Source organism: Hevea brasiliensis, chromosome 15 (genome assembly GCF_030052815.1).
Source record: "Hevea brasiliensis isolate MT/VB/25A 57/8 chromosome 15, ASM3005281v1, whole genome shotgun sequence".
Taxonomy (NCBI): domain Eukaryota; kingdom Viridiplantae; phylum Streptophyta; class Magnoliopsida; order Malpighiales; family Euphorbiaceae; genus Hevea; species Hevea brasiliensis.
Genome location: NC_079507.1, coordinates 63,335,953 through 63,351,772, shown reverse-complemented (window position 1 = coordinate 63,351,772; position 15,820 = coordinate 63,335,953). Strand labels below are relative to the sequence as shown.

General features: G+C 35.5%; 1 protein-coding gene across 1 annotated transcript; it reads right to left on the bottom strand.

The window, feature by feature from the left end:
- Window positions 1-8,396: 8,396 nt before the first annotated feature.
- LOC110648332 (trifunctional UDP-glucose 4,6-dehydratase/UDP-4-keto-6-deoxy-D-glucose 3,5-epimerase/UDP-4-keto-L-rhamnose-reductase RHM1) lies at window positions 8,397-11,830 on the bottom strand. The gene is made up of 3 exons (XM_021802536.2): window positions 11,669-11,830; window positions 9,205-10,789; window positions 8,397-9,103 (listed from the first exon to the last, which is right to left on the bottom strand). Exons 2-3 carry the CDS (start codon window positions 10,774-10,776, stop codon window positions 8,660-8,662), a joined length of 2,016 nt encoding a protein of 671 aa, XP_021658228.2. The 5' UTR covers window positions 10,777-10,789; window positions 11,669-11,830; the 3' UTR covers window positions 8,397-8,659.
- Between the last annotated feature and the right edge of the window lie 3,990 nt (window positions 11,831-15,820).

Here is a 15,820-nt window from a genome sequence, read left to right as displayed (position 1 = left end):
GTTATGCTGTGGATGACAGCGTAAGGGCAAAGAAAAACAGAGCAGAGGGTTCCTCAGGTGTTCCTTCCATGGGTACTCCGGACAGTGGTGGCCAGAGTAATTACAGAGGAAAAAGTAGGAACAAGAAGAGTGGTTTTAGACACAAACCTCGAGGATTGCACCAGTGCGGATCCAGCGGTGGTCACGATTCGAGTGCAGATTCTGGTGCAGTTCAGATCCTCCTTGGCACCTTGTGCACAGTGTGGAAGAGGACATTCAGGACCTTGTTTGATGGGATCAGGAGTATGCTTCAGGTGTGGCCAACCAGGTCACTTTGCTAGAGAATGCCCCGTTTTCAGTGAGCCATAGATGGGGTCACAGGGTTCTGTTGCAAATGTTCCTCTCCAGTTGTATCCGGGTGCTTGAAGCATGGCAGTGACGATTTAGTGGCAGTAGTGGCCGAGGACAAGGGGGACGTGGATTTGGAGGCAGATCAGGAGGTAGAAGTCAGTATCAGGGTTCTGCCACTCAGGGTAGGGGTCAAGCTCGGGTTTTCACCCTGACCCACCAGGATGCTCAAGCTTCAAATGTAGTTGTGGCAAGTATTCTTCTAGTCTGTTCTTATGAGGCTCGTGTTTTGATAGATCCGGGTGCTACGCACTCATTTGTCTCCCCTGTGTTTGCCATGAGGTTGGGTAGAAACCCTACAACTTTAGAATGTCCTTTATCGGTAGCTACCCCACTTAGTGACAACATAGATGTAGATATGGTTTTTCCGGGTAGCCCAGTAGTGGTGGATGGAAAGATCCTCCCAGCAGACTTGATTCCTTTACCAGTAATGAATTTTGATGTAATCTTGGGGATGGATTGGTTGGCAACTCATTATGCCACTTTAGACTGCAGGAACAAAAAGGTGTATTTCCACATACCTGGTGTGGAAGAGTTTAGCTTTGATGGTGACAGGAGCGTGGCTCCATATAATTTGGTGTCAGCAATTATTGCTAGAAAAATGTTGAGGCGTGGATGCCAAGGGTATTTGGCATTGGTGAGAGATACATCTGTAGAAGGTGTCAGCATGGAAAATGTTCCTGTTGTCAGAGAATTTATGGATGTCTTCCTAGAGGAGCTTCCAGGGTTGCCACCAGGAAGGGAAATAGAGTTTTGCATTGATGTTGTGCCGGGTACAAACCCCATATCGATGCCACCTTAGAGGATGGCACCAGCAGAATTGAAAGAGCTGAAGGAGCAACTACAGGAGCTTTTGGACAAGGGTTTTATACGTCCGAGTACTTCACCTTGGGGCGCTCCTGTTCTATTTGTGAGAAAGAAGGATGGGTCATTGAGGTTGTGTATCGACTACAGACAGCTGAACAAGGTGACTGTCAAGAACAAGTATCCACTTCCTCGGATCGACGATCTATTTGATCAGCTCCAAGGGGCTAGATTCTTTTCCAAAATAGACCTGCGATCAGGCTACCATCAATTGAGAATCAGGAATGAGGACGTGTCCAAAACGGCTTTCAGGATAAGATATGGTCATTATGAGTTCTTGGTGATGTCTTTTGGACTCACTAATGCACCAAAGACCTTCATGGACTTGATGAGCAGGTGTTCAAGCCATTTTGGACCGTTTGTCATCGTATTCATAGATGACATTTTGTATACTCTCGGATCGAGGAGAACACGTGTGGCACTTGAGAATGGTATTGCGGACTTTGAGGAGCACGGTATATGCCAAATTTTCGAAATGTGAATTTTGGCTAGAAAGCATCTCATTCTTGGGACACGTGGTTTCAAGAGAAGGTATTCAAGTGGATCCCAAGAAAATTGAAGCTGTAACTGATTGGCTTAGGCCTACAACAGTCACTGAGGTACGAAGTTTTCTGGGTTTAGCTGGCTACTATAGGCGTTTTGTGCAAGATTTTTCCAGGATAGCGGCTCCCCTAACTAAGTTAACTCGGAAGAATGTTCCATTCATTTGGACAGATGACTGTGAGAAGAGCTTCCAGAAGCTTAAGGAGTGTCTAACCACCGCCCCTGTGTTGACACTACCTATGAGTGGTGAAGGATACACCGTGTACTGTGACGCCTCCAGAGTTGGCTTAGGGTGTGTTTTGATGCAGAGTGGAAAAGTAGTGGCTTATGCTTTAAGACAGCTGAAGAGGCATGAGCAGAACTACCCCACCCATGATTTGGAAATGGCGGCTGTAATCTTTGCACTAAAAATCTGGAGACACTACCTGTATGGTGAAGTGTGCGAGATATACACCGACCACAAGAGTTTGAAGTACATCTTCCAACAGAGGGATTTAAACTTGAGACAGAGGAGATGGATGGAGCTTTTGATAGACTATGATTGCATCATCCAGTACCACCCTGGGAAGGCCAATGTTGTAGCAGATGCTTTGAGCAAAAAATCTTCTGGTAGTTTGGCGCACATTTCAGCAGAGAAAAGACCGTTAATTCAGGAAGTACATGAGTTGATAGATCAAGGTTTAATCCTAGATCTTTCAGATGAGGGGGTATTGCTGGCTCATTTTTCAGTGAGGCCAGACTTGAGAGACAGAGTTAGAGTTTCCCAGCACAGAGACCAACAATTGATGAAGATCATAGAAAGAGTACAGCAAGGTGAAGGTGGTGAGTTTGGATTTGCCAATGATGGCGCCTTAGTGCAAGGTTCTAGGATATGTGTGCCCGATGTGGACAATCTCAAAGATGAAATCATGCGAGAGGCACACTATACCCTGTACAGTGTCCACCCAGGTTCCACCAAGATGTACCATGATGTGAAGAATAGCTATTGGTGGAATGGCATGAAGAGAGACATAGCAGACTTTGTGTCCAAGTGCTTGACTTGTCAAAAGGTGAAGTTTGAACACCAGAGACCGTCTGGTAAGCTGCAGGAGCTCCCTATCCCAGAATGGAAATGGGAAATGATTACCATGGATTTTGTGACTGGGTTGCCTCGTACCACGCGAGGATATGATTCGATATGGGTAATTGTAGACCGCTTGACCAAATCAGCTCACTTCTTACCTGTGAAGACTACATATTCTGTGGCACAGTACGCCCGGCTCTACATTCGAGAAATAGTCAGATTGCATGGAGTTCCAGCTTCCATAATATCTGACAGAGGGCCCCAGTTCACTTCTCGGTTTTGGAGAAAGTTGCAGGAGGCACTTGGCACACAGTTGAACTTGATGCGGCTTTCCACCCTCGCAGACGGGACAAGTTGAAAGGACAATCCAAACACTGGAAGACATGCTTCGCATGAGTGTTTTGGATTTTGGAGGTCAATGGGATGATCAGCTAGCTTTAGTGGAGTTTGCCTACAACAACAGTTACCATTCCAGCATAGGGATGGCACCCTATGAGGCACTATATGGAAGAAAGTGTAGGTCTCCTCTGTGTTGGACGGAAATGGGAGAAGCGAAGGTGCATGATGTAGACCTAGTGCAGTACACTTCAGAGGTAGTTCCTTTAATCAGGGAACGATTGAAAACAGCTTTCAGTAGGCAGAAGAGTTATGCAGACCCCAGACGGAGGGATGTGGAGTTTGCAGTAGGCGACTATGTATTCCTGAAGGTTTCTCCGATGAAGGGAGTCATGAGATTTGGAAAGAAGGGCAAGTTGGCACCTCGGTATATCGGACCTTTTGAGGTTACGGATAGAGTTGGAGCAGTTGCCTACCGGTTGGAGCTACCACCCAACCTTTCTCACGTTCATCCCGTGTTTCACATCTCCATGCTCAGGAAATACATTCCAGATCCTTCTCATGTACTACAGCCGGATGTGATAGAGCTAAAAGAGAACTTGACATTTGAGGAGCAGCCTGTAGCCATAGTGGACTACCAAGTGAGACAGCTGAGATCCAAACAGATCCCTAAGGTTAAGGTTTTGTGGAGGAGTCAGTCAGTGGAAGAGTGCACCTGAGAGTCAGAACGGGACATGCGTAGCAAGTACCCTTATTTGTTCAATGTATAATCATGTGTTTTATTCTGCCTTGTGTAAAAATTCGAGGACGAATTTTCTGTAAGGGGGGAAGAATGTAACACCCCAAAATTTTAAATTTTATGAGCATTTTTGATATTTTAATTTTATTTAAATTTTAGGAATTTTTTTAAGATTTTTCGGATTTTAAAAATCGGGTTCGATTTTTCGAAAATATAAACTTTGATGATTTTTAAAAATTAATTTAAAGACCACGTGGCAAAACTAAAAATATATTTGGAGTCTACGTATTTTTCTGAGTTTTCTGAAATTTTTTCGAAATTTTTGGACCTCGTTTTCGGTTTAGAGGCAGAGTAAAAATTCAAAATTTTATATCTTGAATCGGACCGGCCGAATCAAACTAGACCGGATCGGACCGGTCGAATCGGACTGGCCTTTTCCTTTTTCTTCTTTCCTTCCCCGCGCCCGTCGACCTCTCTTCCTTCTCTCTCTCTTTTCTCTCTCCTCCTGGCCCTGCCGCCGGCCAGCCACCTCCCCCTGCCACCCCAGCCGCGCGCCTCCCGCCTCCCGGCCAGTGGCGCGCTAAAGCGGCCGGCTCGCGAACTCCCTCCCTCGCGCGCGCGGCGTTTCGGCTTCCCCGGCCAAAATCCAGTCGATCTGGCCACCAATTGGACGGGGTCTTGTGTCTAAAATCATCTACTCGGCGAGAGCTTTCCATAGACACCAAGAACGCCGAAATCCATCTAGCGGTTTGTCCAATTTTTGCTCGGGAAGTTTTTAGCTCATTTCGACTTTTGGGCTAGATTTCTCGAAAACCGTGAATCCCACGAGAAAACCGAGAGTACCAGAGCGCTCCACACATCGAGAGCTTCGCGGGGATATAAATTTCAAAATTTTCCGACTCCGTTTTTCGATGGGTCCCACGGAACTTCGCAGTATTTTTTCGAGCATTAAATGAGCTTAGAAAATTCTGAAAAATTTATGTACTAACCCCCGTGTTATGGGCTTCGTGTAGGTATCCTCAATTCGCGGAAATTCGACAGTTGTCCGGTTGCAGAATTTTCGCCGCGATGCACTGTTCTGGAAAAGTCTCCGAATTGGATCGAGGTTTTGGCTATCCCCCCATTGTCAGATGTCCCGAGTGCGTCCCCAAAGTCGGAATCAGCAAAGGTAAACCCGAACCTTGCTTTTTCGTATTTTTCTAGTGCTTAAATAGGATTAAAAATCTATAAAATATTCGTGGTAGCTTAGAAAATTATGATTCTTTTTGCAATAGCCTAGTAATATTGCTAAGGACCGCAGGGCAAAGTTTTAGAATTTTTAGAGCTTATTTGGGCAGTTTTTGCAAAAATGATCAATTATAGGGACTAAATTGAAATTTTACATGTTGTGATGGATGACTGATTTGATGGGCCCAGGAGGGGCTGTGTGATTTGATTGAGTTGTGGATATATGGATTGTGAATATAGAAGTGTGTTTTGAGCCCTTTTGCAGGTTGGGTAGGTCCTAGGTATAGGGGAGACTCTGCCGAATTGGTCTTTTTCTTTGTTTGTATTGAGTCAAATTTATTAAATGATTGTAATAAAATTGTCAGGTGAGCCGGGACAGCCTTCTTCCTCCGCCCAGCCGCCTCAGTGACCATCGTCAAGTCTGTGAGTAAAATATTAATTTTAATTGTAATTTCACTATTATTATATGTTCAAGCATGCCCATGCATCACTTATATGCATATATTTATGTAGTTAAACTCTAGGCACGATTTATGTTGCATTGATAACTGTTAAAGTGCCATGATGTTGTTGTGGTAATTTGGAGCAGTGTGCGTGCGTTGGTGTGCGTGTGATGTGGTGTGGACTATGGACAGGACGGGTAGTCACGGCTTGAGTTCTTCGCTGGGACCCGATCCTTCGGGGGGTAGTCACGGCTTGAGCTCTTCGCTGGGACCCTCGATTTGGTTTATTAAGCGAAAGTCTGGCTTGAGTTTTCACGCACGTGTTGGATTTAAGAGAGTCAGATAGGGGATCAGCTCCCATATATTATGATTGATGCTACAGGGTGCGTGAGTGCTCCAAATTACCTTTTTGATGTTATGATGTGAAAATATTGTTGATGTTGCATTTCACTCTACAGGGTGCATTAGTTTTAGATAGTTATAGAGATTATGGTTAAAATTGATATTTTACTCTCTGAGTCGAACGCTCACTCCTGTTCAAAAATTTTTCCAGGCCACAGGAGGATATTTTTGAGGTTAACCTGCTTTCTCCCTCGCAGGTCGATTACTAATGTTTGCATAAACTTGTTAAATCTTAAAATTTTCGCATATGTTAGAAATGTTTATTTGATTTGGGTCTGTAAACTAAATTATTATTTTGGACCTGTAAACTTAATATTCTATGTATGTTTGATGGATCGGATGGGGGAGCTGAGCTCCCATTTATTTTTATGCTGATGAGTATGTGGAGGGTGAGCTGAGCTCCCCAATTGAGTATTTATTGTGTTTACAGGTCGGGTGAGTCGAAAACTCCCCGTTGGAAAGTCCATTTTATGGCCGGACTCTGTCCGTTTGGTTTCTTGAAATTGGGCCCAAATGGGCCTTAGAATTGGGTAAATGAACAGTTAGGCTTACTACGGGCCTCGGGGGCTTTAGGCTGGCCCAGGTCCTAGTGCCGGTCCGGCCCATAGGTTGGGTCGTGACATATTGTGACTAACCTACTCTTTTTCTTCGCAGGTCAATTAGTAGTATTTAATGTATTTTATATAATTGAGTTAAATTTTAGACTCCACATGTGTTAGGAGTATTTTAATTAAATTAGGTCTTTATTATAATATGGTGTTGAATTTATAAGAATATTAATTGCATACATGACTGGATTGGATGAGGGAGCTGAGCTCCCATTAGATCTTTTGAAATTATGAGTATGTGGAGGGTGAACTGAGCTCCCCAATTTATTATATATTGTGTTTACAGGTCGGGGGAGTTAAAAACTCCCCGTTAAATGGTCCATTTTATGGCCGGACTCTGTCCGGTTAAATTCTTAAAATTGGGCCCAAGTGGGCCTTAGGATTGGATTAAGGAACAGTTAGGCTTATTACGGGCCTCGGGGGCTTTAGACTGGCCCATATCCTAGTGTCGGTCCAGCCCACAAGTTGGGTCGTAACATGTATTTAAGCTTACAATTTGTGATCCATGTTATATATCCTAGGTTGGCTGCTTGTCTACTACTTAAAACAATATCAGATAATCTTTTTTAAAAAAAAATAAAAAAATATTTTTGATATTAACAAATAAAATATATCATTCACTTGATATTTATTATTAAAGACGAGTAATTTTAAAAATATTAGGCATTATTATAAGAAAAAAAAATAACTTTTAAAATTTTATTATAAAAAGAATCTACTTTTAGAATTTTTAGAGTTGTTATTCCTATCTTTCATCTTTATTTTAGATTAAACCTCTATTAACATAGTAATTAAATGTTAAATTTTAATATAATTAATTTTAATTAGAATTCAAATTAAAGAATTCATGATTAAAAAAAAAATTCAATACTACTAAGTTAAAATTTAAAAAATTTTAATCGATTTAACTGTGAAATAATAAGTAGAGCGGTGAAAATAATCCATCTCAACTTTATATACGAATAATAAGCATGTGACTCATCATAAACTATGTTTAGAAAAAAAAAACAGTTATTTCTCTATTTTTTCCATTTTAATGGCAAATTATACATAATAAGACAAAATTAAGATCATTAAAAAAATCTTACAAATATCAGAAAAAATCAAATGTAGGAGAAAATACAGTGCAATTTCACATATTTTAAGGACGTATATATTTTCATTAATTATTTTTTTTTAAATATAAATTTTCAATTTCTTTTTTAATTTTTATGATAAAGAAAAACACCAATAAAAAAACTTATTTTTTGAAAAATGTATCGCATTCAGGCAGAGATAGCGAATGAATGATTGTGGCTGGAAGTAGAGCAGTATAGTTCTCACTTGCATATGGCAATATCTATTTTAGATTGTAGAATTTTAGAGGATAAATACATTCTAATCCCGTAGACCTTTCAAAATGTTCCTCACGCCTTAAATTTTAAAAAATAAATTAAATAAATTTTACAATCCTAATCAGCATCAATTGAGAGTTTTTTTTTTTTAAATTAAAAATTAATTAATGTATTTAAACTTCTTAAATTTATTAAATTAAGAAATATAAAAATTTTTAATAAAAGTCAAGTTAATTTACACATTCAGCCAATTTCGAAGCCCCACCGGTTACCACCATCGGTGCCAGGGGGAAAGAGGGGTTATCTGCGTCATCACTGCCCAAAGGCCAATACTAGAAAAATTTTACCAAGCACAAACTTGGAATTCAATAATTGGAAGATAAAGAATTCAATGTTTCCTTCAACTCCAACGGACAACAAGACAAGTTAACTAAGCTAAGTAACAAAGAATTTAAACAATAAACCACATATCTAATAAATTGTAGGACTCGAGACACATATCAAGAACCTACTCAAAGTCTACTGCTGAGAAGGAACACTGCAAGGACACTAAAATACAACTCAGGTAAAGAAATCACAGAAGCATGCCTAATACTTCGTTTCTATCATTGGTAGAAACAATCAGAAAACCTAACAGTGAATAACTAATAGAATTGAAACACTAGCAATACTCACTTGCCATACAACGTAGGATCCATAAATGCCGCTTTATTTCAAACTTTCTTATTTGGTTCAAAAACGTACTTGACCAGAGACTCCTTGATTGACAGCAATTCCGGAAACTCTTTTTTCAACTTGGATGCGTCCATCTCGTTGTTGCTTCTTGGTGCCACTATCACCTTAGCTTGCTCCTCCAGTGTGAAGTTAACCCATGTAAAGTTGGGGTTAATGTAACTCTTGTACATCTCCAAAATCTCATTATGGCTCACCACACCAGGGTTTGTGAAGTTCCATGTACCCCTCAAGTTCCGCTTAGCCATCTCAATTGAAATAGGTAGAAGTTCATCCAAGACAGTCATGCTGTTTGGAATATTGACCACTTTGTTATATCGAGAAATCTTAGTAATAAAGTTTCGTGGGTTGTTTAGATCTGATGATATTGGCATTCTAACTCTGAGGGTGCATACATTGTCATATTCTTTCAAGAGCTCCTCCACCTGGTGGAAATTTCAAATTAAAAAAAAAAAAAAAAATCAACAGTCAAAATAGCTAGAGATGAAAATGTACATATAACTAGAGACTCTGAAAAGAAAATTACCATAGCCTTGGTCTTTGAATAAAAAGAACCAGTGAAATTGGGTGTGTCTTCCTCAGTAAACCCAATGCCAGAATGCTCTGGATGAGTAGCATCATACTCAAATATACAGCCAGTAGCATAATTCACCATCAGGATGTTATGCTCTCTGCAAACATCTGCTAATGTTAAGGTTCCAGCCACATTGGTGCGAATTGTTTCTGTCTTGTGAGATTCGCACCAATCAACATTAGGTCTACCAGTAACCCCAGCAGCATTAAAAACATGAGTTGGCCTAACATTCTGAATATCTGACAAAAGCGATGATCGATCTTCCAAGCGTCCCCTTCCATATTCATAGGGAATCCCTTGTTTCTCACACAACTTCCCAAGTAGACCCCCGATCCATCCAGTCCTGCCATAGATCAAGAACTTAAGAGAGGATTTTGGAGGGGAGCCACTGCCGCTGGTTCTAGAAACTGGGATGACCATTCGGGTCTGATTAGAATTATTTGAAGCATAAGATGCAGATTTGTTCTCTTCAGATCCATCGAAGTGTCTCCCACCAGGCATCATCAGCATTCTTGGATGAGGAAGCAACGCCCCAGTTACATCACCCCACCAATCAGGATTCTGAATGTACCACTCCATAGTCTTCTTCAAGCCCTCCTCCCAAATTGTTCGTTCTGACCATCCTAAGATCTTCAGCTTCTGATCATCAAGAAAGTACCTCTGGTCATTGAATGGCCTGTTATCTACAAACTTAATGTTTGTCTCAGGGTCCATTGAGAAAAGCTTGCATATATCTTTAGCCACATCTATCACTCTTCTTTCCTTCTTTGTCCCAATATTGTAAACGTGGCCCACCTCTCCCTTGTGAAGGATGACTTCAAAAGCCTCAGCAACATCCTCACAATATAAATAACTCCTAACGTTAGAACCATCCCCATGGATTGGGAGAGGCTTCCCTTGCATAGCCAACAGGATAAACTTTGGAATTAATTTCTCAGGGAACTGATTGGGACCATAAACATTGTTTCCACGGGTTGTTATGACAGGTAACCCATAGGACCTACCATACGCCATAACAAGCATTTCTGCACCAGCTTTTGTTGCAGAGTATGGATTTGTTGGGAGGAGTTGAGAAGCTTCATGGTTTCCTACAACAGCATCCTCATCTGTCTCCCCATAAACTTCATCTGTGCTCACATGGATGAATCTCCTAATCTGGCCAGTGACTTTGCAGGCTTCTAAAAGTACATGGGTACCATAGATATTATTCTTGGTAAACTCAAAGCTGTTACCAAAGGAGTTGTCCACATGTGTCTGAGCAGCAAAGTGCATAATTGTGTCAATGGATTCGGTGATGAGAAGGAAGTTGACAAGGTCAGCACTGCCAATGTCACCCTTGACAAACTTAAAGTTGGGGCATGATTTAGAAGGGAGGAGGTTTTTCAGGTTTGAACAATAATCAAGCTTGTCAAGGACAACAATTTTGTAATCAGAGTAGTTACGGATGAGCCGGTTGCAAACATGGGATGCGATAAAGCCAGCAGCCCCAGTAATGAGGATGTTCTTTGGCTTATATGTAGCCATGCCAAAACAATTTCTGCAAAGAAAACAATACAGAACTACATCTCAGAACTTATTGCATCCATCTAAAATAGAAAAGTAAAACAGATAACTACATATATAAGTAAAAACGTAGTAAACATAAGAAATGGGGGTCCACAAATCCCAATATCAAGAGAAAAACAATAGGCAAATAGCACAGCTGTCGTTCTACGTATGTACAACAGGAAGGAAGAAAATAAAGTATCGATCTGACTATATGAGGACAATAGATAAGATTGTGCACCCTGATTAATAAACTAACTATAAAATCCTCATTTAAAAAAAAAAAAGTTTCAGCAACAGAGGAAGAGAAAGAAGAAAAAAAGACAATCCAAGTGAACCAATACAATTACTTAATTTAATGATTAAGAGCTTATCATTCCAGAGAAACAAAACCAGCCTGACCAAAATCTTAAAAAAGTTAAATTTTCAACTCTGTTTCCTCATTTTCAGCCAAAATCAAAATCTCAAGAAATTCCAGCAGCACAACAATGAGCATAAAAGTAACATTCCCAATGAAGTACAATAACATCAAGATCCCATCCTAAATGATCAGATCCAATACAAAACACATAACAGATCCGCACAAAACCAACAAAAGCGTGATCAGTTTCCAAAATCCAATAGAACGAAAGTATGACGAGTATGATTTGCAACAGCAATCCTAATTCTAGCTTCTTAAAGCAGAGATCCAAGTTCAATTAAGCAAGAAATGTGAACTAATCAAAGCTAAATAGCAGAATAAAAAAAATACTTCACCTTTAGAAACAGATCTAAAGAGAAACAAAAATAATCAGAAAGATCATAAATCAACAAACAAAAAAAAAATCCAAACTGCTCAAATCAGGATAAAGAGAAATAAGAATTGACTTACGAATCCAATTCAGGTCAAGATGAAGCAAACCCAGATAAGAAATGTAAATTCTGGAGACAGAGAGAGAGGGAGAGAGAAAGACAAGGAAAGAGAGAAGAAGGCTGAGAGAAATTGGAGGAGTAAGAAGAGGAATGAGAAAGAGAGGGAAGGTAGGAAGTGAATATATAGTGTACGCGGTGAGGAAATTTGAGAGAAACAGGGGGTGGGATGGAATGAAAAGACTATAATACCCTCAATATGAAAGTTAATTTACGGGTGTTAGGTTCCTGATGTGGTCGTTAAGGGGTAGGGGCAGGTTTGATGAATGGACAATTTGGTCTACGCGAGGAAGATTCCGAGGCTGTGACCCTGAGCTGCATAATAAATGCTCCCTTCCCTTGAAAGCCCGCTCTGAATTTTTTTTTTTTTTTAATTGAAAAAGAAAAATTCTTGTGTTCATACGCGTTAATTTTTTAAATATACAATTAAAAATTTTTAATATTTTAAATTTTAATTAAAATATAAAAAATAATTTAAAATTATTTTCATTATTTAAAAAAAATAGAGTAAAATTGCGTTTTCAAGATTTACAGAAAGATAGTATGAGAAGAGAGAATCAAATTTTTATTGATGGTGGCTATCACATCAATAGGAAAACCTTAAAATTCAATTATACCTCCTTTACATATCATGGAAAATTAATTTACTTCATTTTTTATTTTTTATTCAATTTAAAAATAAAAAAATTAAAAAATTAAAAAATTAAATTTTTTAATTTTTAAATTTAATAAATTAAACTTTTTAATTTTTATTTAAATTAATAAATCAAAAAATTTCGCTTATAAATTTTATTTTTTTGACTAAATTAAATTTAAATTAAAATCTCCAAACTAATATAAATAAAAAATTTAAAATATATTAAATTAAATTTTTTCAATAAATATAGCCACTATATTGACTATTTTGCCATAGCCTACAAACCTATAATATTTAATCACATAGAGTTCAAAATTGTTTTCAAATTAAAATTGAAAAATTTTATTTAAGAAATAATTGAAAGTAAATAAATGACAATAAAGTAATCATATGATGAATAAAATTTACATCTTCATTTACAAAAAAAAAAAAAAATTAATAATAATAGATCTCCTCAAAATTCTTAAAATAATTTGAGATCACTAAAATAAATTTATTTTTACTTAAAAAAATTGCATTTTCAGTTATAATTAATTTTTTTATTTTTTTTTTAATTCTAAATAAATAAGCTAAGTTCCATTTTCAAATGAATTCCAAAAGGCTAATTCATATACTTATAATCTAATAATGATTTTATCACTTTTTTTTATTTTATCACTTTTTTTCTATGTATGAACATATAATATAATATGCTCTTTTAACATAGGAATGGCAAACTAAGAAAATAATTAAATTAAAAATATTTTTTATTCTAAAAGTATGAGAATGACACAATTTCAACATGGCCACCGCACCAGCTCTTCTTCAAAAATTATTGTTGTTTATATTAATTAACAGTTTTTGATTTGATTTATAAATTAGTCAAATTTAGTTGGAAGTAAAAAATTGCAAATAAATTAGTATTTATTTGGATTTATAATTTAAAAAATTATTTAAAATAAATCAGAATTTATAAATAAGAATTTATTTACTTATTTTCAATTTAATTTTGAGATTTCAAATTTAAGTATCTAACTAGTTATTATTATTATTATTTAATAATATAAATTTATATCTATTTTTGTATTTTATATCTTTATAATTGTATCATAAAATTTTCTTAATGACAAAATTTTTAATTAATTATAATTTTATTTTAAGCATAGGTAAATAAATAAGTTAATTAATATTATTAGATAAAAAAAAATCAATATTCAATATCCTATTTTAATCTGAATTTTAAAAATAAAAAATAAACCAATTTAAGTGAATTTTAAATAATCATATCCTTTTTATATCAATTAATTAATTTTTTTATCATGTGATATATTAATTAATTAACATTTTTTGATATTCTTTGTCATTTAGCTTGTATAAATCAATAAGAAATAATGATAATTGACTGCTAAATCTCATATTTTCAAATTAATCACCTAAGCAGATGACATTTATTTATAAGTTTATGTTTATATTTCAATTTTAATGCATACATATGTTGATTAGAGTTACATGAACTAAAATAATTTTATATCTAAATGTTTTATAATTCGCAAATCTTATGAAATTATTTAATGAAATTTTTTTTGATTAATTGTAATTATAAATTAATATAATAATTAATCGTTATAAAAAAAAATCAGTACACATAAAATAATTATATTTTAAAAATTCTCAGGGGAAGGGGGTGGTGGAGGAATGGAGGAGAGGGTGGTGAATAGGCATTGACATGCTTTAGTATTAGAGCTGGAAAGTGTGCGTGGACTAATAAAAGTGACACGCATTGATTCCATTGATGAGAAAACAAGTATAATATTATTATTTGAAGATTATGAATGTCATGCTGTTTGATGAAAATCCGCAATGTGTTGTAAGTCCCAACCAAATATTTAATTAAGAAGAACGATTCTTTGAATGGTTAAATTTTAAATTAATTAAAATTATTTTAAAAATTTTGAGATTTCAAATTTAAGTTTTGATTAAAGTTAAATAAATTAAAATAATATTTTATCTAAATATTTTATAAAATAATTTAGAGTCAAAATATATCAAGGTATTTAATGCAATTTGATTTGATTAATTGCAATTATAACTTGATTAAAAAAAATCAACACAATCCATATAAAATAAAGAAATTGACATGAATAACATGATTGATATGAAATAAAGAAATTAATATGGCTAATATAATTGAGAAAGAAAACTAATTCAAATAATTAAGTGATTGATGATTAGTTGAAGTGCTTAATAAAAAATAATTTATAAATATATTTATTATTAAAATAATAAAAAAAAGTTATTAAATAATGTCTATAATAAAATTTTAAAAATTAAATGAAGATAATATAATAAAATACTTTAAGATATCATTCATTTAAAATTTAGTATTTATTTAGAAAAATTAAATTCCTTAAAATTTTATTTTTGAATTAAAAATTTTTAATTTTTGTTTCCAAATTTTAAGATAATGTTGCTAAAAGAATGTTGACTTTAATATCAGTTATAATTAGCTACAAACTATATTAATAACATTAATTATTAATTATCAATTATATCCAACAGTTAGATTAAATAAACACTAAATAATTAATAATAAAAGTAATAGTCAACAGCATGGGAATGTTGTGAAATGATTTTGATAATGCTGTCGAAGCCATTAGGAGAGTGGTGGAATGGTGGAGAGAGTGAATTTGAATTTTACTAACTTCCTAACCAAATATTAATTAAGAAGAATGATTGTTTAACAAATTAAAGGAATCAAAGTCATTGTTTTATAAAAGAAAGTCTTCTTTTATAGTTGATACTTACCCTTCCATATTTGTCATAGATTTAAACATCAACATCACCATAACATCCATGACAAACAAACATTTCCATATATATATATATATATAATCAATCTCTTAATTCCTGCAATTGATTTTCCTTTTTTTATATATGGGAGAAATTTAAACTCAAAATTTAATTCTGTGAATTAGGGAAATTATAAAAATAATAACATCAGGTCAATCATCATTTTTTAGATTGATTTTTTTTTATAATAAACTATATGGGCTTTTATAATAAACTATATGGGCAATCATTTTCTTTTTTAAAATGATATAAGAAGTCATTTTCTAAAATGCTTGCTAGTAAAATTGATATCCTAAATGAAATTTTAAAATTGTTCAAAGTGGGACTTACATTATATGTTTGTTTAAGAGTAAGAGAATTAAAATTAAAATGGTCCAAAGTGGGGTTTATATTATATATTTATTTAACTAACAAGTGTTGAATGTAATGTTAAGACCCACTACAGAACTCAGATTCAATTATTGAAAAAAAATATTATTAGGAGAAGCAATGAAAAGTAAAACAAGTGTAGGAGTGAATTTCAGGTCCCAAATGGCATAAGAAGTACTTTGGGAATCAAATAACTGGCATTATATTTTCGCTACAAAACAAATCTATAAGACTCCAGAGAACTCTTGACTCTAATGTTAATGGAAAAAGTTAATCCAC

What these genes read in the sequence shown, in the direction of transcription:
- LOC110648332 (XM_021802536.2), bottom strand. Translation starts at nt 10,776, where the DNA reads ATGGCTACATATAAGCCAAAGAACATCCTCATTACTGGGGCTGCTGGC. An exon ending in ATTCAAAGACCAAGGCTATG is followed by an intron (nt 9,104 to 9,204) that starts GTAATTTTCTTT and finishes AATTTCCACCAG; the next exon opens with GTGGAGGAGCTCTTGAAAGA.